This window comes from Aotus nancymaae, unplaced genomic scaffold, assembly GCF_030222135.1.
Source record: "Aotus nancymaae isolate 86718 unplaced genomic scaffold, 86718_ANA_hifiasm-v0.15.2.pri h1tg000030l, whole genome shotgun sequence".
Classification (NCBI taxonomy): domain Eukaryota; kingdom Metazoa; phylum Chordata; class Mammalia; order Primates; family Aotidae; genus Aotus; species Aotus nancymaae.
Genome location: NW_026988443.1, coordinates 22690919 through 22714946, shown reverse-complemented (window position 1 = coordinate 22714946; position 24028 = coordinate 22690919). Strand labels below are relative to the sequence as shown.

The 24028-nt window shown below is 47.8% G+C and overlaps 2 protein-coding genes and 1 non-coding gene across 3 annotated transcripts; all 3 read left to right on the top strand.

Annotated features, from left to right (window-relative positions):
• The first annotated feature begins 456 nt into the window (after positions 1-456).
• On the top strand, positions 457-3070 carry DPEP2NB (DPEP2 neighbor). The gene is made up of 2 exons (XM_021672529.2): positions 457-523; positions 2170-3070. Exons 1-2 carry the CDS (start codon positions 457-459, stop codon positions 2472-2474), a joined length of 372 nt encoding a protein of 123 aa, XP_021528204.2. The 3' UTR covers positions 2475-3070.
• Positions 3071-14041: 10971 nt separating this feature from the next.
• Positions 14042-14146, top strand: LOC135277359 (U6 spliceosomal RNA). Its single transcript, XR_010344973.1, has one exon. It is a non-coding gene; the product is annotated as a U6 spliceosomal RNA (small nuclear RNA).
• A 1845-nt stretch (positions 14147-15991) lies between these two features.
• Positions 15992-18797, top strand: LOC135277206 (DPEP2 neighbor protein). Its single transcript, XM_064382949.1, has 2 exons — positions 15992-16194; positions 17841-18797. The coding sequence occupies exons 1-2, from the start codon at positions 16128-16130 to the stop codon at positions 18143-18145; spliced, it is 372 nt and encodes a 123-aa protein (XP_064239019.1). The 5' UTR covers positions 15992-16127; the 3' UTR covers positions 18146-18797.
• The last annotated feature ends 5231 nt before the right edge of the window (positions 18798-24028 follow it).

Here is a 24028-nt window from a genome sequence, read left to right as displayed (position 1 = left end):
CTTCAGGTCTTTCCACGATCCCTTTGTCCACCCCAATCTCTGCCTCTCCTTCTGTTGATTCCTTAGACCAGTGTGTGGCTACCTATCTATGTCTTGGATTAACGTTGCCTCTCCAGCTCATCTCAGAATTTAGGTTTCTCTTGCCCTCCTGTGGTCACTGGGGCTTGTGCCAGCCCACAGATGTGCTCCACACAGTGGCTGCTAGGCACGGGTAGGGAGGGCTGAATGAGACAGCCCAGGCAGGATTCCTCTCTAGCTCTGCCCTGCTCTCCTCCACAAAACCCTGAAGGCCTGAAGCCGGCCCCTTAAGTCAGAGATTCTATGTGACCTCACTGGGTAGTGATGACCTCACAGGCTTCCACAGTTTCCATGGCAGTGTGTCTACACAACTATCCTGGGGAAACCTCCCTACCATTTCTGTACGAGATACCAATCTGTTTGGTTGGCTGAGAGAGAATGTCTGACCGGATCCTCTATATTCTCTCTAACATGTCTTCTGTCCCCTGGGAGGGCAGCGCAGCAGGTAGGCCTACAGTGGGCATCTATACAAGAGACGTGGCTGTACCTATGGCTTCACTGGGTGGCACATGTTCCTTTTGGGCTGGCGCACCATACCTCAGAGCTTTCCCAGCCTAAGTAATATTGAGGGTGTGGCCACTCAGGGACCCACAGTGTTCCTGCTCACTGCTGAGGGCAAGTGGAATGTCATCTGAGTAGGTGTTCAGAAAGGCTCTAATTTTTTTTTTTTAATTGAGATGGGGTCTTGCTATATTGCTGGGGCCGGTCTTGAATTTTTTTATTTTATTTTTTTTTTGGAGACAGGGTCTCTCTCATCCAGGTTGGAGTGCACTGGCATAATCACAGTGAAAACCTCAACTTCCTGGGCTCAGGGGATTCTCCCAACTCAGTCTCCCTAGTAGCTGGGACTACAGACATGCGCCACCACACCCAGCTAATTTTTTTCTATTTTTAGTACTGACAGGGTTTTGCCATGTTGCCTAGGCTGGTCTTGAACTCCTGAGCTCAAGCGATCCACCTACCTCAGACTCCCGAAGTACTAGGATTACAGATGTGAGGCATTGTGCCTGGCCCATCAATTTCTATTAGATCTTTTTTATTTTAGTCTCGTTCTGTCACCCAGGTTGGAGTGCAGTGGCGCAATTTTAGATCCTTTTTTTTTTTTTTTTTTTTTCTGAGACAATGTCCCCGCTCTGCCGCCCAGGCTGGAATGCAGTGGTGAGATCTTGGCTCACTGCAACCTCCGCCTCCCAGGTTCAAGTGATTCTCCTGCCTCAGCATCCCAAGCAGCTGGGACTACAGATGTGTGCCACCACGCCTGGCCAATTTTTTGTATTTTTAGTAGAGATGGGGTTTCGTCATGTCAGCCAGGCTGGTACTCCTGGACTCAAGTGATCCACCCTCCTCAGCCTCCCAAAGTACTGAGATTACAGGCGTGAGCCACCATGCCTGGCAAATAGTAGCTCTTTTTTTTTTTTTTTTTTTTGAGATAGAGTCTTGCTCTGTCACCGGCCTGGAGTGCAGTGGCATGATCTCAACTCACTGCAACCTCTGTCTCCCAGGTTCAAGCAATTCCCCTGCCTCAGCCTCCTGAATAGCTGGGACTACAGGCACATGCAACCACGCCTGGCTAATTTTTTGTATTTTACTAGAGACTGGGTTTCACCATGTTGGCCAGGATGGTCTTGATCTCCTGACCTCATGATCTGCCCGCCTCGGCCCCCCAAACTGCTGGGATTACAGGCATGAGCCATCGCACCTGGCCTATAGTAGATCATTTTTTACAAAACTTGAAAATAATTTCCATTAAAATCTCAGAAGTGACAGCCCTTAAGAAATGTATTTTTTGGTCATGGAAGGGAGAGAAGGCGGCGGGGGGCGGGGGATCCAATTGCAGTTACTGGGAGGTGCTACTGTTCTCTCTGCGAATGAGGAGGATCTCAGATCTCCTGCTGCTGCCACAGGCTCCACAGAACTGCTTTTGCAGCCAGCATCCCATCTTAGGGGACACATAGAGGTGATTGATAGGCCAAGGCTGTGTCTGGGATGCCAAGAAGACGAAAGGGCTTCTTAGGAAGAGACATGAGAGAAGGGAGGCCATGGCAGCACAGTATAGAAGGTAAAAGTGACTAATTCTGCTTTTCTTTCCAGCTGCAGTGCCTGCCACTTCTCCTCCCACACCTGGACACTACCATGTCCTCTACCGAGGGTGTGGAGAAACTCAGGTAGGCTGGCATGGGGAGACATACTGCCTGGTTGGCAGCTGCTGGAGCTATGGGGATGCTCCTTTGGCCACCCCAGCAAAGGCTGAAGCAGAGAAGCCAGCCCCTAGGCGGGCTCCCAAGAGACGTCGAGCTACGACAGAGTCAGATAAAGACCTGGGTTGCTCTAGCCCCAAAATTCGGCGCTTGCAGCCTAGTGGCAGGAGGCTGACCTCACAGAAGCTCGCTGGCTAAGCCATTTGGGAGAAAGGACAAATACCTCTTCTGCAGTGACCTCCCCTGCCCACCACTGCAGATAGAACCTGAGTCATTTTTCTACCTAAGTCTTCCTCATCCAGAAGCCCCCTTCCATACTAACTAGCCATGAGCAAGAAGCCTCAGAAACTGTGGTTTGCAACGAGAGGCTGCTTTGAACATCCCAAGGCTGAACTGGCCTGAAAGAAAACCTGATGTTCCTCTACTCAATTCTCCAGAGTCCCTTTTTGGGCAGAAGAAAGTAATGTCTGCACTCTGCTAGCCGAGGAATCAAGTGCAGAGAGTGGGTGCAGCATAGCCTAGCAGGGGCCTGCTCTACCACATAGGCTTTTGCTTTGAGTCACTGCCAGCAACCACCAGCACAAACCAGGAAGGCCAGGACTCACTGAAACTGGAAGAAGCACCCCATGGCTACTCACAGAGGAGAAAGCCTCCTGCCTGGTATCTCGGGAAGCAGAATAAAGAGACCTAGGGAGACCTGCCACCTACAGCAAGAACAATCTGGAGAAAGTTGAGCAACATCCCCCGGAAGCTCACATGTTCCTTTATTTCCTGCCCTTTATGGCCCCAGTGATGTCCCTATTGCTCAATTAAAAAAAAAAAATGATTAAAAAAATGGTTTTTCCATAACAGTGTTTGACTTGATCTTTCTAAATTCTTTATTTATTTTTAAGATGGAGTCTCAACTGGGCATGGTGGCTCACTTCTGTAATCCCTGCACTTTGGGAGGCTGAGGTGGGTGGGTCACCTAAGGTCAAGAGTTCAAGACCAGCCTGGCCAACACAGTGAAACCCTATGTTTACTAAAAATACAAAAAATTACTTGGACATGGTGGTGGGTGCTTGTAATCTCAGCTACTCAGAAGCCTGAGGCAGGAGAATCGCTTGAACCCAGGAAGCAGAGGTTGCAGTGAGCCAAGATCGCACCACTGTACTCTAGCCTGGGCAAAAAGAGTGCAACTCTGTCTAAAAAAAAAAAAAAAGCCATGGCTGGGTGCAGTGACTTCCCAGCACTTTGGGAGGCTAAGGTGGGTGGATCACCTGAGGTCAGGAGTTCGACACCAGCCTGACCAATATGGTGAAACACCATCTCTAAGAAAAAAAAAAAAAAGCCGGGCTCGAAGTGGCTCACACCTAGCACTTTGGGAGGCTGAGGCAGGTGGATTGCCTGAGCTCAGGAATTCGAGACCAGCCTGGGCAACACGGTGAAACTCCATCTCTATTAAATTACAAAAAATTAGCTGGGAGTGGCGGCATACGCCTGTAGTCCCAGCTACTTGGGAGGCTGAGGCTGGAGAATTGCTAGAACCTGTGAGACGGAGGTTGCAGTGAGCCAAGATTGCCCCACTGCACTCCAGCCTGGGCAGCAGAGCAAGACTTGGCCTCTAAAAAAAAAAAATGGAGTCTCATCATGTTGTCCAGACTGATCTAACTCCTGGGCTCAAGTGATCCATCTGCCTCAGCCTCCCTAATAAATAAAAATTAGAAAAGAAACACAGAGCCTGGTTGGACACAATGGCTCACGCCTGTAATCTCAATACTTTGGGAGGCCAAGGTGGGAGGATTGCTTGAAGCCAGGCGTTTGAGACGAGCTTGGGCAACTAATGAGATCCCGTCTCTACAAAAATTAAAATAATTAGCTGGGCATGGTGGCATGCACCTGTAGTCCTAGCGACTTGGGGGGCTGAGGCGTGAGAATTGCTTAAAGCCAGGAGTTGAAGGCAGCAGTAAGCTATGATCACACCACTGCATTTCAGCAGCTTGGGTGACTGGGTGACACAACAAGACCTTGTCTCAAAAAATAAAAAAGAAAAAGAAATGTAGAGCCCAGTCCAGTGAGTGTTTCCGTGTGTGTGTGTGTGTGTGTGTGTGTTTGAGAGAGTGTTAGGAGAGGAAGGAAATGACTAAGAAGATGCTGTTCCATCTATCAATTCACCTATCCATCCATTCATTTATTCAACAAGTATTTATTGAGCACCTCTTTTTTTTTTTTTTTTTTTTTTGAGACAGATTATTGCTCTGTCGCCCAGGCTGGAGTGCAGTAGCTGGATCTCTGCAACCTCTGCCTCCCATGTTCAAGCAATTCTCCTGCCTCAGCCTCCCAAGTAGCTGGGACTACAGGCTCATGCTACCATACCAGGGTAATTTTTGTATTTTTAGTAAAGATAGGGTTTCACTATGTTGGCCAGGCTGGTCTTGAACACCAGACCTCAGGTGATCCGCCCACCTTGGCCTCCCAGAATACTAGGTTTACAGGTGTGAGCCAATACACTCTGCCTACAAGACTGACCAATTTGAGGGACACAGAAAGGCCAGTGTGGCCAGGGAGGAAAGATAGAGGAGACTGAAAGATGTGGTTGCTGGGAGGCCAAGGAGAGAGGATCGCTTGAGCCTAGGAGTTTGAGCCCAGCTTGGCAACATAGGGAGATGCCCTTTCTACAAAAAATTAAAAAATTAGCTGGGTGTGGTGGTGCATGGCTGTGGTTCCCAACTACTCAGGAAGCTGACTGAGGTAGAAGGATTGCTTGAGCCCAGGAGGTGCAGGCTGCAATTAACCATTATCCTGCCACTGCACTTCAGCCTGGGTAACAAGTGAGACTCTGTCAGAAAAAAAAAGAGAAAGAAAAGGGAGGGGAGGGGTGAAGAGGGGAGGGATGGAGACGGGTGTAGTGGGGGAGGGGTGAAGTAGGGAGGTGGGGGAGGGGAGGGGCAAGCAAGTAAGCATGGCCCAGACCATACCAGGCCTTGCCAACCATGGTAAGGACAGTGGATCTTGTTTTAAGTGTAATGGGAAGTCATGGAGGAATCTGAGTAAGGTAGGGAAGTAATCTGATGTAGATGCTTAAAAGATCCCTCTGACTGCTGTGTGCCATGGTAGTGAGGTGCTGGCTGTTACCAGGGGACTGTCTCTCTCTGCAGTTGGGACAGCTGGTGCTGGGGAGTGGGAGTGGAGGAACAGTCAGCAGAGAAGAAACACCATGATGTTTGTCCCAAGCCCGCCTGTATCAGTGGCCCAGAAAAAGTTAGAATTGTCAGCAACTCACTTGTCCTTATGGGGTCCAGCAGCAAGACAGTTGCTCCTCCCACCAACATCTATACTGTGGAGACCAGGAAAGGTCCTGATAGGTTTTCCTAACTTAGGTTAGAGGAAGGAGGCACAAACAGATCCTGGGCTCCCAAAGAGTCCCCAGTGAGAGTCTCCGTTAACCCCCCCAGAGGCTCTCATCCGTAGTGTGATTGAAGCAGATTTGTGGTTCCTGGATGGATGGGAGAGGTTGGCAATTCCCAAACCTGAAACCAACAGACTCATCTGGGGCCCTTAAAAAGGTGAGTGATTCCCAGCACCCACACCAGTCTAAAGTTTTAGGGTGGGGCCCTGGACCTCCACAGTATTAAAAGCTTCCCCTCAGCTGGGCATGGTGGTTTATGCCTGTAATCCCAGCACTTTGGGAGGCCAAGGTGGGAGGATTACTTGAGTCCAAGAGCTTGAGACCAACCTGGGCAGCACAGCAGCACTCCATCTCAACAAAAAATATTAAAAATAATCAGAAAATTTTTTTCAATAAATAAAAGCTTGCCTTAGCTATCAGTTTATAGAAAACACAGGGACATGGGAACATGTTAAATGACACCATGAGTTGCAATCAGAAAACTCCAAAACATGAAAAACTCTAACAGACAAGGACATGATTTTTTCAACAAAGAAATTGCAAGGAAGAAAAAAGAGGGAAGAGGAACCTGTAGATTGAGCCATAACAACCATTTACAATGTGGGCAGTCTTAGCTCCAATTACAGTTCTTTTTTGTTGTTTTTGCTTTTGATTTTTTTTTAAGAGATGGGGTTTCACCATGTTGGCCAGGCTGGTCTTGAACTCCTGACCTCCTGATCCGCCTGCCTCGGCCTCCCAAAGTGCTGGGATTACAGACGTGTGCCGCAGCGCCCAGCCCCCAATTACAGTTCAAACCAATGAATTATTTAAAAATTGGACAATCGGGCCAGGTGCGGTGGCTCCCAGCACTTTGGGAGGCCAAGGCAGGCGGATCAGGAGGTCAGGAGTTCAAGACCAGACTGGCCAACATGGCAAAACCCCATCTCTACTAAAAAAAAATTTAAAAACTAGCTGGGCATGGTGGCTCGTACCTATAATCACAGCTACTTGAGAGGCTGAGGTAGGAGAATTACTTGAACCGAGACCTGGGAGTCAGAGGTTGCAGTGAGCTGAGATCATGCCACTGCACTCCAGCCTGGGCTACAGATTGAGACTCCATCTCTAAATAAATAAACAAATAATTGGACAATCAGAGAAATTTGAACATGATAGATAATTTATGATACTAAATAAGTGGGCTGGATGCAGTGGCTCATGCCTGTAATCCCAGCACTTTGGGAGGCAAAGGTGGGTGGATGACATGAGGTCAGGAGTTTGAGACCAGCCTGGCCAACATGGTGAAACCCATTTCTACTAAAAATACAAAAAAATTAGCCAGGTGTTGTAGTGCATGCCTGTAATCCCAGCTACTTGGGAGGCTGAGGCAGTAGAATCTCTTGAACCTGGGAGGCGGAGGTTGCAGTGAGCCGAGACCACGCCATTTCACTCCAACCTAGGCAACAAGAACAAAACTCCATCTCAAAAAAAAAAAAAGAAGTGGCTGGGTGTGGCGGCTCATGCCTGTAATCCCAAAACTTTAAGAGGCCAAATCGGGTCTGGGTTCGGTGGCTCACACCTATAATCCCAGTGCTTTGGGAGGCCGAGGCAGGCAGATCATGAGGTCAAGAGATCAAAACCATCCTGCCCAACATGGTGAAACCCCCATCTCTACTAAAAATATCAAAAATAGATGTGGTGGCACACGCCTGCAGTCCCAGCTACTCAGGAGGCTGAGCAGGAGAATCACGTAAACCCAGGAGGTGGAGGTTGCAGTGAGCCAAGATCTTGCCACTGCACTCCAGCCTGGTGACAGAACAAGATTCCGCCTCAAAAAAAAAAAAAGAGGCCAAAGCAGGAGGATTGCTTTAGCCCAGGAGTTCGAGACCAGCCTGGGGAACAAAACAAGACCCTGTCTCTACAAGTTTTAAAAGAAAAGTACTGTTAACTTTTATAGGGGCCATAATGTCATGGTAATTGTTATTTATTTATTTATTTTCAGAGACAGGGTTTCATTATGTTGCCCAGGCTGGCCTCAAACTCTTCTCCTAAAGCAATCCTCCCATTCCAGCCTCCCAGGTAGGTAGGACTACAGGAATGGCCCATCACACCTGGTTGTAGTCATCTTTTAAAAAGAGCCCTTGCCAGGTGAGGTGGCTCACATAATCCCAGCACTTTGGGAGGCCGAAGTGGGTGGATCACCTGAGGTCGAGTTCCAGACCAGCCTGACCAACATGGTGAAACCCCAACTCTAAATTTTTTTTTTAAAAAAAGAGCCCTGCTGGGCATGGTGGCTCACACCTGTAATCCCAGCACTTTGGGAGGCTGAGACAGGCGGATCACCTGAGGTCAGGAGTTCGAGAGCTGCCTGACCAATATGGTGAAACCCTGTCTCTTAAAAAAAAAAAAAAAAAAAAAAAAAAAAAAGATCTGGAGGGAAAAAAAAAGAGCCCTTACCATTTATTTATTTATTTATTTAGCAACAGAGTCTCTCTCTGTTGCCCAGGCTGAAGTGCAGTGGCACAATCTCAGCTCACTGCAATCTCCACCTCCCAGGTTCAAGCAGTTATCCTGTCTCAGACTCACAAGTAGCTAGGATTATTTATAGCTGCCCACGATGATGCCCAGCTAACTTTTGTATTTTAGGAGAGGTGGGGTTTCGCCATGTTGGCCAAGCTGGTCTCGAACTGCTGACCTCAGGTGATCCACCCACCTCTGCCTCCCAAAGTGCTAGGATTACAGGCATGAGCCACATGCCCAGCCTAAAAAGAGTCCTTACCTTTTAGAGATCCACACTTAAATATGGATGAAATAGATGTCTGTGATTTGCTTTAAAATAATCTGTAGAGAGGGGTGAGTGAGAGTATAAATGAAATAATATGGGCCATCAGTTGATAATTGTTGAAACTGGGTGATGGTTACATGGGAGTTAACATGCTCTTCTCTCTCCTTTCTCATATATTTACAATTTTCCCTAATAAAAATTTTTTTGGGCTGGGCACAGTGGCTCATGCTTGTAATCCCAACACTGTGGGAGGCTAAGGTGGGAGGATCAGTTGATATCAGGAGTTTGAGACCAGCCTGGACAACATGGTGAAATCCCATCTCTACCAAAAACAAAACAAAACAAAACAAACATAAAAATTAGCTGGGTATAGTGGCACCAGCCTGTAGTCCCTGCTCCTCTGGAGGCTGAGGTGGGTGGATCACCTGAGCCCCGAAATTTGAGGCTGCAATGAGCCAGGTCGGCACCACTGCACTCCAGCCTGGGTCACAGAGTAAGATCCTGTTTCAAAAAAAAAAAGTTTTGTGTTGTTTTTAACTAAACTTCTCAGATTTAACCAGATTTGATGTCAGGGAGATCTCACTTGTTCAGCTTCACTGGTGGGCAGGCTTTCTGCATAAAAACAGGAAGCTTAGAGAGCTCCAGGGCAGGGCTGAATAAAGTCGCCAGTGCAGATTCTGTCACCACCATCACCAGCTCCAAGCTCCACTGTATCATGCCTCATGTGAAACAGACATTTCTGAGACTGAAGGGAGCAGATAAGGTGACCGAGCTGGTGCACATCCTGAAGCATCGTGACAGAGCAGAAAAGACTGGCCCCTCAGGAACTGTTCTGGTGTTCTGTAATAGCTCCAGCACTGTGAACTGGCTGGGATATATTCTGGATGACCACAAAATCCAACACCTAAGGTTGCAGGGGCAAATGCCAGCCTTGATGAGGGCAGGTATCTTCCAGTCCTTCCAGAAGGGCTCCCAAGACATACTTCTCTGCACAGACATAGCCTCTCGAGGCCTGGACAGCACTGGTGTGGAGCTGGTTATCAATTATGATTTCCCCCCCACGCTGCAAGATTACATCCATAGAGCAGGGAGAGTGGGCCGTGTGGGGAGTGAGGTTCCAGGCACCGTCATCAGTTTTGTGACCCATCCCTGGGATGTGAGCCTGGTTCAGAAGATTGAACTGGCGGCTCGCCGAAGGAGAAGTCTTCCAGGACTGCCATCCTCAGTGAAAGAGCCTTTGCCACAGCAACCCGATTTTGACAAATCTGAGTAAAATGTGATGCTTGAACAGGGATCTTTCCCAGTGTCTTGGGTGGGTGAGCACACCTGTCAGTGGGAGGCTCTGGGCTGCCCTTTCAGCCCCTTGAGGGCCGGATGAGCTGCTGTATGACTTAGAAAGGTAAGCTGCTGGCCAGCATTGGAGAAGAAGCTGCTGAGCATGGCTCTCTGTAGTCTTTCACAAGACGTGAAAAATAAAAGTGGATTTTGACTTTGTGTGATGTCATGATTTCTAACAATAAATGATGTTTTTACGTGCTTCCCCTAAGAATAATTAGTACTGGCTGGGTGAGGTGGCTCATACTTGTCATCCTAGCACCTTGGGAGGCTAAGGCGGCTGGGTCACAAGGTCAGGAGTTCAACATCAGTCTGAGATGGTGAAACCTCGTCTCTACTAAAAATATAAAAATTAGCCAGGCGTCAGCCAGGTGTGGTGGCTCATGCCTGTAATCCAAGCACTTTGGAGGCCAAGGCGGGCAGATCACCTGAGGTCAGGAGTTCAAGACCAGCTTAACCAACATGGTGAAACCCCGTCTTTTAAAAAAAAAAAAAAAAATTAGCCAGGCATGGTAGCACACACCTGTTATCCCAGCTACTCAGGAGGCTGAGATGGGAATCACTTGAAGCCAGGAGGCAAAGGTTGCAGTGAGCTGAGATCGTGCCACTGCACTCCAGCCTGGGGAACAGAACCAGATTCCCATCTCAAAAAAAAAAAAAAAAGGCTCAGCACAGTGGCTCACACCTGTAATCCCAGCACTTTGGGAGGCCAAGGCGGGCAGATCATGAGGTCAGGAGATCGAGACCATCCTGGCCAACATGGTGAAACCCCTAAAATACAAAAAAATTAGCCGGGCGTGGTGATGGACACCTGTAGTCCTAGCTACTCGGGAGGCTGACGCAGGGGAATCACTTTAACCTAGGAGGCAGAGGTTGCAGTGAACAGAGATTGTGCCACTGCACTCCAGCTTGGTGGCAAAGCAAGACTCTGTCTCAAAAAAAAAAGTGCAGAATCCAGGCCAAGTGCATGGCTCTTGCCTATAATCCCAGCACTTTGGGAGGCCGAGGCAAGCAGGTCACCTGAGGTGAATTCAAGACTAACCTGGACAACATGGGGACATCCTGTTTCTACTAAAAATACAAAAATTAACAGGGTGTTGTGGTGCACGCCTGTAGTCCCAACTACTCGGGAGGTTAAAGCAGGAGAATCACTTGGACCTGGGAGGTGGAGGTTGCAGTGAGCCAAGATCATACCACTGCACTCCAGTCTGGGCAACAGAGCGAGACTCTGTCTCAAAAAAAAAAAAAAAGAGCCGAGCACAGTGGCTCATGCCTGTAAACCCAGCACTTTGGGAGGCTGAGGCAGGCGGATCACCTGAGGTCAGGAGTTTGAGACCAGCCTAGCCAATATGGTGAAATCCCATCTCTACTAAAAATACGAAAAAATTAACTGGGTGTGGTGGTGCACGCCTGTAATCGAAACTACTTGGGAAGCTGAGGAACAAGAATGGCTTGAACCCAGGAGGCGGAGGTTTCAGTGAGCAGAGATTGTGCCTCTTCACTCCAGCCTGGGTGACAGAGCCAATACCCTCTCTCAAAAAAAAAAAACAAAAAAACAGAATCCTGAGCCCCACTCCAGATGGGATTAAGCTCTCTAAAGTTTGACCTGAGAATATTGCCTTTGTAAACTTCCCAAGGTGATACTTGGGCCCTCCTAAATCGATAAACCATTTGTCTATTCTGTACTGCCTTTCCCAGAGTCCCAGCAAAGTCCTGTAAGGCTTAGTACCCTCACAAACCAGAGCAATGCTTCCGGACAACTACTCTCTCCAGAGTCTTGGAGAATCTGAGTGATCTCATGCTAGCCTTCCAGCCAGAACAAACTTCCCAGGAACTGTCCCTGTGATATTTTACCTCCTACCACTCCCTGCAGGCAGTCTGCTGTAATTAGGCCTGACTTCTGTCCTAACATGCACCACACTAAAGTAACTTATGAGAGAAGGTACCATGATCCCCAACCAGGGTGACCCAGTCTCCAGAGATCACGCTGTCTCTACCTCCTGAGCACATGCCCTCTGCAATAACCCCACTAAATAAATGTCCCATGTTTGCTTTTTCAAGGCCAGTAATAGGGAGACCTCTCCTAAAGGTCATCTCTCTTTGGTAGGAAGTTCTTGGCCACACTGAGCCAAAGGCTGGTCCTAGTGTGGTCCTGATCTGGCTAAGGACAGAGTTGCCTATTTCCTTTGAGTAGGACCAAATTGCCCTTTTTTAATATAAAAAATATAGACACAAAGTCTAGCTATGTTGCCCAGGCTAGTCTCAAACTCCTGGGCTCAAGAGATACTCTTGCCTCCACCTCCCAAAGTACTAGGATTACAGGCATGAGCCGCCACGCCTGGCCCAAATGACCTTTTGATACCTCTTCACAATGTTGACCTGGACTGCTGCTGGAAGCCAAATCTTATCATCTTTTCATAGTGATGAGATTGTCATTGTTTGCCTATTTAAAAAGAGGCGAGAGTAATGAAAAGGTTATGATTTTTTTTTTTTGAGACAGTCTTACTCTGTCACTCAGGCTGGAGTGCAGTGGCACAATCAGCTCACTGCAACCTCTGCCTCCCAGGTTCAAGCGATTCTCATGCCTCAGTCTCCTAAGTAACTAGGATTACAGGTACGCCACCATGCCCAGCTAGTTTTTATATTTTTAGTATAGATGGGGTTTTGCCATGTTGGCCTGGCCGATCATGAACTCCTGGCCTCAAGTGATTCACTCACCTGAGCCTCCCAAAGTGCTGGGATTACAGGCATGAGCCAAGGTGCCTGGCCAATCATTTGGTATCGTTATCTTGTCATGAATTTGTTTGAATTTCTTTTTCTTTCTTTCTTTCTTTTTTTTTTTTTGAGAAGGGGTCTCACTTTGTTGCCCAGGCTGGAGTGCAGTGGTGCAATCTCGGCTCACTGCAACCTCCGCCTTCCAGGTTCAAGCGATTTGACCTCATGGTCCACCCGCCTCGACCTCCCAAAGTGCTGGGATTACAGGGATGAGCCACCATGCCCAGCTGAATTTGTTTGAATTTCATGTTAAAATAGGTTCATCTGTAGACATGGTATCTCATACCTATAATCCCAGCACTTTGGGATGCCAAGGCAGGAGGATCACTTGAGGCCAGAAGTTCCAGGTTACAGTGAGCTATGATGGTGCCACTGTACTCCAGCCTGAATGACAAAGTAAGACCCTGTCTCTGAAAAAAGAAAAAAATTTAAAAAATAGAACCATTATTCATACTTCATACAGTCATTTGGGAGCCTCATTTTGCCTTGGAGCACGTTTAACATCCCTCCCAGTGTACATCATGTTTCAATGTAATGAGCTTGTCCTCACATTCTTAACAGCTATAAATCTGGAGCCCCAAATGAAGCCCTGCTGATCAGAATGCCTCTCTGCTATCTGTGTGACCTTGGACAGACTCCTAACCTCTTGGGGTTTTTGAGTCTTAGGTTGTAAAAATATGAGGGTGCTATGAATTTACATTTGGGGCAGAACAAGGTCAAGAAGAGCCTGTATGCTGTTATTCTTCTTAATTGGAATGTATTCCCTCTCCTATTGAAACCGCCATTGCAAAATTATAACTGAGACAGTGAAAGAGATCTGACCTAACCAACTTGCTTCTAACCTCCAGGATGTCCTTGTTTATTCCTGGCCATAGGCTGAACTAACTTTGGGAGGAACTTAGTTTATAGTTTAAAACAAAGATGATAACAGCCCTTTCCCAAAATAAACCCCTTCTTGCCTGGGGACTAGACTGCCTTTGTAGGACTAACAAAATCAGCCAAAGGATTGGAAATTATGGTTTAGGAGTCATGCAGCTGGAGGATATATGATTTTTTTTTTTTTTTTTACAGAATTTCACTTTTGTTGCCCAGGCTGGAGTGTAATAGTGCAACAGCCACTGCACTTGGCAGAGGCTACAAGATTCTGACCATTCCCCAAACTGCTCTTGGGGATAACATCACTATATAAAACCTAAAATTGGCAGGGCACGGTGGCTCACACCTGTAATCCCAGCCCTTTGGGAGGCCGAGGCGGGCCAATCACAAGGTCAGGAGTTCAAGACCTGCCTGACCAACATGGTGGATCCCCATCTCTACTAAAAATAAAAAAATTAGCCCAGCGTGCTGGCATACGCCTGTAATCCCAACTACTCAGGAGGCTGATGTAGGAGAATATTTGAACCTAGGAGGTAGAGGTTGCAGTAAGCCAAGATCACACCACTGCACTCCAGCCTGGGCAACAGAGCAAGACTCCAGCTCAAAAAAAAACCAACAAAACCTAAGATCATGCTCGCTTCAACAGATATACTAAAATTGGAACTATACAGAGAACATTAGCATGGCCCCTTGTGCAGGGATGACACGCAAATCCATGAAGGGTTCCATATTTGTTAATCTTTTAATTTTTTAAAATTATATATATAGTCCAGGTGCGGTGGCTCACGCCTGTAATCCCAGCACTTTGGGAGGCTGAGGCAGGTGGATCACTTGAGGTCAGGAGTTCAAGACCAGACTGACTGAAACCCCATCTCTGCTAAAAATACAAAAATTAGCGAGGCATGGTGGAGGGCACCTGTAATCCCAGCTACTCAGGAGGCTGAGGCAGGAGAATCACTTGAATCTGGGAGGCGGAGGTTACAGTGAGCCCACATCATGCCACTAAACTCCAGCCTGGGCGAAAAAGTTAGACTTCATCTCAAAAAAAAAATTTTTTATATATATATGAGTGTGTGTGTGTTTTATATATATGTTATATTTAATACATATATGACATAATATCAGTGCTTAAGATATTTTGCAGACCCTGCACTTGATTGGCTGGGCGCAGTGGCTCACACCTATAATCCCAGCACTTTGGGATTAGGCCAAGGCCAGCAGATCACTTGAGTGTGGGAGTTTGAGACCAGCCTGGCCAACATGGCAAAACCCCATCTCTACTACAAGTACAAAAATTAGCTGGGCGTGGTGGCGGGTGCCTGTAGTCCCAGCTTCTCCCTTGAGGGGGAGGTTGCAGTGAGTCAAGATCATTGCACCACTGCACTCCAGCTTGGACAACAGAGTGAGACTCTGTCTCAAAAAATATAAATAAATAAAATAACAAAGACCCTGCACTTAATGGATCAGCTGACACCACCCAAGGAACTGACTAAAGGTAAGAGGATATCTTTGACTACCTATGATTTATTTTCTTTTTTTTTCTTTGAGGTGAAGTGTCACTCTGTCGCCTAGGCTGGAGTGCAGTGACACAATCTTGGCTCACTGCAACCTCTGCCTCCTGGGTTTCAGTGATTCTTGTGCTTCAGCCTCCCAAGTAGCTGTGATTACAGACATGCGCCACCACGCCCGGCTAATTTTTGTTTTTTTTTAGTAGAGACGGGGTTTCGACATGTTGGCCAGGCTGGTCTTGAACACTTAACCTCAAGTGATCTGCTGCCTTGGCCTCCCAAAGTGCTGGGATTACAAGTGTGAGCTGCCACGCCCAAGCCAACTCCTGATGATTTCATCTCTGACCCAACCAATCAGCTTTGCGGACTCACTGCCCACTACCCACCAAATTTTTTAAAACTCTGATCCCTGAATGCTCCCTGATTTGAATAATAATACGACTCCAGTCTCTTGCACAGCTAGCTCTGTATGAATTACTTTTTTTTTTCTTTTTTCAAAAACATTTTTATTTTTTTTTTTAAGAGATGGGGTTTCACCACGTTGGTCAGGCTGGTCTTGAACTCCTAACCTTGTGATCCGCCCGCCTCGGCCTTCCAAAGTGCTGGGATTATAGGCATGAGCCACCATGCCCGGCCCTGTGAATTACTTTTTATTGCAATTTCCCTGTCTTGATAAATCAGCTTTGTTTAGGCCGTGGGTAAGGGGAACCCCTTGGGCAGTACACTTCGCGCATGTCCAGATCTCACTTGTCCTTCAGGTCTTTCCACGATCCCTTTGTCCACCCCAATCTCTGCCTCTCCTTCTGTTGATTCCTTAGACCAGTGTGTGGCTACCTATCTATGTCTTGGATTAACGTTGCCTCTCCAGCTCATCTCAGAATTTAGGTTTCTCTTGCCCTCCTGTGGTCACTGGGGCTTGTGCCAGCCCACAGATGTGCTCCACACAGTGGCTGCTAGGCACGGGTAGGGAGGGCTGAATGAGACAGCCCAGGCAGGATTCCTCTCTAGCTCTGCCCTGCTCTCCTCCACAAAACCCTGAAGGCCTGAAGCCGGCCCCTTAAGTCAGAGATTCTATGTGACCTCACTGGGTAGTGATGACCTCACAGGCTTCCACAGTTTCCATGGCAGTGTGTCTACACAACTATCCTGGGGAAACCTCCCTACCATTTCTGTACGAGATACCAATCTGTTTGGTTGGCTGAGAGAGAATGTCTGACCGGATCCTCTATATTCTCTCTAACATGTCTTCTGTCCCCTGGGAGGGCAGCGCAGCAGGTAGGCCTACAGTGGGCATCTATACAAGAGACGTGGCTGTACCTATGGCTTCACTGGGTGGCACATGTTCCTTTTGGGCTGGCCCACCATACCTCAGAGCTTTCCCAGCCTAAGTAATATTGAGGGTGTGGCCACTCAGGGACCCACAGTGTTCCTGCTCACTGCTGAGGGCAAGTGGAATGTCATCTGAGTAGGTGTTCAGAAAGGCTCTAATTTTTTTTTTTTAATTGAGATGGGGTCTTGCTATATTGCTGGGGCCGGTCTTGAATTTTTTTATTTTATTTTTTTTTTGGAGACAGGGTCTCTCTCATCCAGGTTGGAGTGCACTGGCATAATCACAGTGAAAACCTCAACTTCCTGGGCTCAGGGGATTCTCCCAACTCAGTCTCCCTAGTAGCTGGGACTACAGACATGCGCCACCACACCCAGCTAATTTTTTTCTATTTTTAGTACTGACAGGGTTTTGCCATGTTGCCTAGGCTGGTCTTGAACTCCTGAGCTCAAGCGATCCACCTACCTCAGACTCCCGAAGTACTAGGATTACAGATGTGAGGCATTGTGCCTGGCCCATCAATTTCTATTAGATCTTTTTTATTTTAGTCTCGTTCTGTCACCCAGGTTGGAGTGCAGTGGCGCAATTTTAGATCCTTTTTTTTTTTTTTTTTTTTTCTGAGACAATGTCCCCGCTCTGCCGCCCAGGCTGGAATGCAGTGGTGAGATCTTGGCTCACTGCAACCTCCGCCTCCCAGGTTCAAGTGATTCTCCTGCCTCAGCATCCCAAGCAGCTGGGACTACAGATGTGTGCCACCACGCCTGGCCAATTTTTTGTATTTTTAGTAGAGATGGGGTTTCGTCATGTCAGCCAGGCTGGTACTCCTGGACTCAAGTGATCCACCCTCCTCAGCCTCCCAAAGTACTGAGATTACAGGCGTGAGCCACCATGCCTGGCAAATAGTAGCTCTTTTTTTTTTTTTTTTTTTTGAGATAGAGTCTTGCTCTGTCACCGGCCTGGAGTGCAGTGGCATGATCTCAACTCACTGCAACCTCTGTCTCCCAGGTTCAAGCAATTCCCCTGCCTCAGCCTCCTGAATAGCTGGGACTACAGGCACATGCAACCACGCCTGGCTAATTTTTTGTATTTTACTAGAGACTGGGTTTCACCATGTTGGCCAGGATGGTCTTGATCTCCTGACCTCATGATCTGCCCGCCTCGGCCCCCCAAACTGCTGGGATTACAGGCATGAGCCATCGCACCTGGCCTATAGTAGATCATTTTTTACAAAACTTGAAAATAATTTCCATTAAAATCTCAGAAGTGACAGCCCTTAAGAAATGTATTTTTTGGTCATGGAAGGGAGAGAAGGCGGCGGGGGGCGGGGGATCCAATTGCAGTTACTGGGAGGTGCTACTGTTCTCTCTGCGAATGAGGAGGATCTCAGATCTCCTGCTGCTGCCACAGGCTCCACAGAACTGCTTTTGCAGCCAGCATCCCATCTTAGGGGACACATAGAGGTGATTGATAGGCCAAGGCTGTGTCTGGGATGCCAAGAAGACGAAAGGGCTTCTTAGGAAGAGACATGAGAGAAGGGAGGCCATGGCAGCACAGTATAGAAGGTAAAAGTGACTAATTCTGCTTTTCTTTCCAGCTGCAGTGCCTGCCACTTCTCCTCCCACACCTGGACACTACCATGTCCTCTACCGAGGGTGTGGAGAAACTCAGGTAGGCTGGCATGGGGAGACATACTGCCTGGTTGGCAGCTGCCGGAGCTATGGGGATGCTCCTTTGGCCACCCCAGCAAAGGCTGAAGCAGAGAAGCCAGCCCCTAGGCGGGCTCCCAAGAGACGTCGAGCTACGACAGAGTCAGATAAAGACCTGGGTTGCTCTAGCCCCAAAATTCGGCGCTTGCAGCCTAGTGGCAGGAGGCTGACCTCACAGAAGCTCGCTGGCTAAGCCATTTGGGAGAAAGGACAAATGCCTCTTCTGCAGTGACCTCCCCTGCCCACCACTGCAGATAGAACCTGAGTCATTTTTCTACCTAAGTCTTCCTCATCCAGAAGCCCCCTTCCATACTAACTAGCCATGAGCAAGAAGCCTCAGAAACTGTGGTTTGCAACGAGAGGCTGCTTTGAACATCCCAAGGCTGAACTGGCCTGAAAGAAAACCTGATGTTCCTCTACTCAATTCTCCAGAGTCCCTTTTTGGGCAGAAGAAAGTAATGTCTGCACTCTGCTAGCCGAGGAATCAAGTGCAGAGAGTGGGTGCAGCATAGCCTAGCAGGGGCCTGCTCTACCACATAGGCTTTTGCTTTGAGTCACTGCCAGCAACCACCAGCACAAACCAGGAAGGCCAGGACTCACTGAAACTGGAAGAAGCACCCCATGGCTACTCACAGAGGAGAAAGCCTCCTGCCTGGTATCTCGGGAAGCAGAATAAAGAGACCTAGGGAGACCTGCCACCTACAGCAAGAACAATCTGGAGAAAGTTGAGCAACATCCCCCAGAAGCTCACATGTTCCTTTATTTCCTGCCCTTTATGGCCCCAGTGATGTCCCTATTGCTCAATTTAAAAAAAAAATGATTTAAAAAATGGTTTTTCCATAACAGTGTTTGACTTGATCTTTCTAAATTCTTTATTTATTTTTAAGATGGAGTCTCAACTGGGCATGGTGGCTCACTTCTGTAATCCCTGCACTTTGGGAGGCTGAGGTGGGTGGGTCACCTAAGGTCAAGAGTTCAAGACCAGCCTGGCCAACACAGTGAAACCCTATGTTTACTAAAAATACAAAAAATTACTTGGACATGGTGGTGGGTGCTTGTAATCTCAGCTACTCAGAAGCCTGAGGCAGGAGAATCGCTTGAACCCAGGAAGCAGAGGTTGCAGTGAGCCAAGATCGCACCACTGTACTCTAGCCTGGGCAAAAAGAGTGCAACTCTGTCTAAAAAAAAAAAAAAAGCCATGGCTGGGTGCAGTGACTTCCCAGCACTTTGGGAGGCTAAGGTGGGTGGATCACCTGAGGTCAGGAGTTCGAGACCAGCCTGACCAATATGGTGAAACACCATCTCTAAGAAAAAAAAAAAAAAAGCCGGGCTCGAAGTGGCTCACACCTAGCACTTTGGGAGGCTGAGGCAGGTGGATTGCCTGAGCTCAGGAATTCGAGACCAGCCTGGGCAACACGGTGAAACTCCATCTCTATTAAATTACAAAAAATTAGCTGGGAGTGGCGGCATACGCCTGTAGTCCCAGCTACTTGGGAGGCTGAGGCTGGAGAATTGCTAGAACCTGTGAGACGGAGGTTGCAGTGAGCCAAGATTGCCCCACTGCACTCCAGCCTGGGCAGCAGAGCAAGACTTGGCCTCTAAAAAAAAAAAATGGAGTCTCATCATGTTGTCCAGACTGATCTAACTCCTGGGCTCAAGTGATCCATCTGCCTCAGCCTCCCTAATAAATAAAAATTAGAAAAGAAACACAGAGCCTGGTTGGACACAATGGCTCACGCCTGTAATCTCAATACTTTGGGAGGCCAAGGTGGGAGGATTGCTTGAAGCCAGGCGTTTGAGACGAGCTTGGGCAACTAATGAGATCCCGTCTCTACAAAAATTAAAATAATTAGCTGGGCATGGTGGCATGCACCTGTAGTCCTAGCGACTTGGGGGGCTGAGGCGTGAGAATTGCTTAAAGCCAGGAGTTGAAGGCAGCAGTAAGCTATGATCACACCACTGCATTTCAGCAGCTTGGGTGACTGGGTGACACAACAAGACCTTGTCTCAAAAAATAAAAAAGAAAAAGAAATGTAGAGCCCAGTCCAGTGAGTGTTTCCGTGTGTGTGTGTGTGTGTGTGTGTGTTTGAGAGAGTGTTAGGAGAGGAAGGAAATGACTAAGAAGATGCTGTTCCATCTATCAATTCACCTATCCATCCATTCATTTATTCAACAAGTATTTATTGAGCACCTCTTTTTTTTTTTTTTTTTTTTTTGAGACAGATTATTGCTCTGTCGCCCAGGCTGGAGTGCAGTAGCTGGATCTCTGCAACCTCTGCCTCCCATGTTCAAGCAATTCTCCTGCCTCAGCCTCCCAAGTAGCTGGGACTACAGGCTCATGCTACCATACCAGGGTAATTTTTGTATTTTTAGTAAAGATAGGGTTTCACTATGTTGGCCAGGCTGGTCTTGAACACCAGACCTCAGGTGATCCGCCCACCTTGGCCTCCCAGAATACTAGGTTTACAGGTGTGAGCCAATACACTCTGCCTACAAGACTGACCAATTTGAGGGACACAGAAAGGCCAGTGTGGCCAGGGAGGAAAGATAGAGGAGACTGAAAGATGTGGTTGCTGGGAGGCCAAGGAGAGAGGATCGCTTGAGCCTAGGAGTTTGAGCCCAGCTTGGCAACATAGGGAGATGCCCTTTCTACAAAAAATTAAAAAATTAGCTGGGTGTGGTGGTGCATGGCTGTGGTTCCCAACTACTCAGGAAGCTGACTGAGGTAGAAGGATTGCTTGAGCCCAGGAGGTGCAGGCTGCAATTAACCATTATCCTGCCACTGCACTTCAGCCTGGGTAACAAGTGAGACTCTGTCAGAAAAAAAAAGAGAAAGAAAAGGGAGGGGAGGGGTGAAGAGGGGAGGGATGGAGACGGGTGTAGTGGGGGAGGGGTGAAGTAGGGAGGTGGGGGAGGGGAGGGGCAAGCAAGTAAGCATGGCCCAGACCATACCAGGCCTTGCCAACCATGGTAAGGACAGTGGATCTTGTTTTAAGTGTAATGGGAAGTCATGGAGGAATCTGAGTAAGGTAGGGAAGTAATCTGATGTAGATGCTTAAAAGATCCCTCTGACTGCTGTGTGCCATGGTAGTGAGGTGCTGGCTGTTACCAGGGGACTGTCTCTCTCTGCAGTTGGGACAGCTGGTGCTGGGGAGTGGGAGTGGAGGAACAGTCAGCAGAGAAGAAACACCATGATGTTTGTCCCAAGCCCGCCTGTATCAGTGGCCCAGAAAAAGTTAGAATTGTCAGCAACTCACTTGTCCTTATGGGGTCCAGCAGCAAGACAGTTGCTCCTCCCACCAACATCTATACTGTGGAGACCAGGAAAGGTCCTGATAGGTTTTCCTAACTTAGGTTAGAGGAAGGAGGCACAAACAGATCCTGGGCTCCCAAAGAGTCCCCAGTGAGAGTCTCCGTTAACCCCCCCAGAGGCTCTCATCCGTAGTGTGATTGAAGCAGATTTGTGGTTCCTGGATGGATGGGAGAGGTTGGCAATTCCCAAACCTGAAACCAACAGACTCATCTGGGGCCCTTAAAAAGGTGAGTGATTCCCAGCACCCACACCAGTCTAAAGTTTTAGGGTGGGGCCCTGGACCTCCACAGTATTAAAAGCTTCCCCTCAGCTGGGCATGGTGGTTTATGCCTGTAATCCCAGCACTTTGGGAGGCCAAGGTGGGAGGATTACTTGAGTCCAAGAGCTTGAGACCAACCTGGGCAGCACAGCAGCACTCCATCTCAACAAAAAATATTAAAAATAATCAGAAAATTTTTTTCAATAAATAAAAGCTTGCCTTAGCTATCAGTTTATAGAAAACACAGGGACATGGGAACATGTTAAATGACACCATGAGTTGCAATCAGAAAACTCCAAAACATGAAAAACTCTAACAGACAAGGACATGATTTTTTCAACAAAGAAATTGCAAGGAAGAAAAAAGAGGGAAGAGGAACCTGTAGATTGAGCCATAACAACCATTTACAATGTGGGCAGTCTTAGCTCCAATTACAGTTCTTTTTTGTTGTTTTTGCTTTTGATTTTTTTTTAAGAGATGGGGTTTCACCATGTTGGCCAGGCTGGTCTTGAACTCCTGACCTCCTGATCCGCCTGCCTCGGCCTCCCAAAGTGCTGGGATTACAGACGTGTGCCGCAGCGCCCAGCCCCCAATTACAGTTCAAACCAATGAATTATTTAAAAATTGGACAATCGGGCCAGGTGCGGTGGCTCCCAGCACTTTGGGAGGCCAAGGCAGGCGGATCAGGAGGTCAGGAGTTCAAGACCAGACTGGCCAACATGGCAAAACCCCATCTCTACTAAAAAAAAATTTAAAAACTAGCTGGGCATGGTGGCTCGTACCTATAATCACAGCTACTTGAGAGGCTGAGGTAGGAGAATTACTTGAACCGAGACCTGGGAGTCAGAGGTTGCAGTGAGCTGAGATCATGCCACTGCACTCCAGCCTGGGCTACAGATTGAGACTCCATCTCTAAATAAATAAACAAATAATTGGACAATCAGAGAAATTTGAACATGATAGATAATTTATGATACTAAATAAGTGGGCTGGATGCAGTGGCTCATGCCTGTAATCCCAGCACTTTGGGAGGCAAAGGTGGGTGGATGACATGAGGTCAGGAGTTTGAGACCAGCCTGGCCAACATGGTGAAACCCCATTTCTACTAAAAATACAAAAAAATTAGCCAGGTGTTGTAGTGCATGCCTGTAATCCCAGCTACTTGGGAGGCTGAGGCAGTAGAATCTCTTGAACCTGGGAGGCGGAGGTTGCAGTGAGCCGAGACCACGCCATTTCACTCCAACCTAGGCAACAAGAACAAAACTCCATCTCAAAAAAAAAAAAAGAAGTGGCTGGGTGTGGCGGCTCATGCCTGTAATCCCAAAACTTTAAGAGGCCAAATCGGGTCTGGGTTCGGTGGCTCACACCTATAATCCCAGTGCTTTGGGAGGCCGAGGCAGGCAGATCATGAGGTCAAGAGATCAAAACCATCCTGCCCAACATGGTGAAACCCCCATCTCTACTAAAAATATCAAAAATAGATGTGGTGGCACACGCCTGCAGTCCCAGCTACTCAGGAGGCTGAGCAGGAGAATCACGTAAACCCAGGAGGTGGAGGTTGCAGTGAGCCAAGATCTTGCCACTGCACTCCAGCCTGGTGACAGAACAAGATTCCGCCTCAAAAAAAAAAAAAGAGGCCAAAGCAGGAGGATTGCTTTAGCCCAGGAGTTCGAGACCAGCCTGGGGAACAAAACAAGACCCTGTCTCTACAAGTTTTAAAAGAAAAGTACTGTTAACTTTTATAGGGGCCATAATGTCATGGTAATTGTTATTTATTTATTTATTTTCAGAGACAGGGTTTCATTATGTTGCCCAGGCTGGCCTCAAACTCTTCTCCTAAAGCAATCCTCCCATTCCAGCCTCCCAGGTAGGTAGGACTACAGGAATGGCCCATCACACCTGGTTGTAGTCATCTTTTAAAAAGAGCCCTTGCCAGGTGAGGTGGCTCACATAATCCCAGCACTTTGGGAGGCCGAAGTGGGTGGATCACCTGAGGTCGAGTTCCAGACCAGCCTGACCAACATGGTGAAACCCCAACTCTAAATTTTTTTTTTAAAAAAAGAGCCCTGCTGGGCATGGTGGCTCACACCTGTAATCCCAGCACTTTGGGAGGCTGAGACAGGCGGATCACCTGAGGTCAGGAGTTCGAGAGCTGCCTGACCAATATGGTGAAACCCTGTCTCTTAAAAAAAAAAAAAAAAAAAAAAAAAAAAAAGATCTGGAGGGAAAAAAAAAGAGCCCTTACCATTTATTTATTTATTTATTTAGCAACAGAGTCTCTCTCTGTTGCCCAGGCTGAAGTGCAGTGGCACAATCTCAGCTCACTGCAATCTCCACCTCCCAGGTTCAAGCAGTTATCCTGTCTCAGACTCACAAGTAGCTAGGATTATTTATAGCTGCCCACGATGATGCCCAGCTAACTTTTGTATTTTAGGAGAGGTGGGGTTTCGCCATGTTGGCCAAGCTGGTCTCGAACTGCTGACCTCAGGTGATCCACCCACCTC

What these genes read in the sequence shown, in the direction of transcription:
- DPEP2NB (XM_021672529.2), top strand. Translation starts at nt 457, where the DNA reads ATGTCTGACCGGATCCTCTATATTCTCTCTAACATGTCTTCTGTCCCC. An exon ending in CTGGGAGGGCAGCGCAGCAG is followed by an intron (nt 524 to 2,169) that starts GTAGGCCTACAG and finishes TTTTCTTTCCAG; the next exon opens with CTGCAGTGCCTGCCACTTCT.
- LOC135277206 (XM_064382949.1), top strand. Translation starts at nt 16,128, where the DNA reads ATGTCTGACCGGATCCTCTATATTCTCTCTAACATGTCTTCTGTCCCC. An exon ending in CTGGGAGGGCAGCGCAGCAG is followed by an intron (nt 16,195 to 17,840) that starts GTAGGCCTACAG and finishes TTTTCTTTCCAG; the next exon opens with CTGCAGTGCCTGCCACTTCT.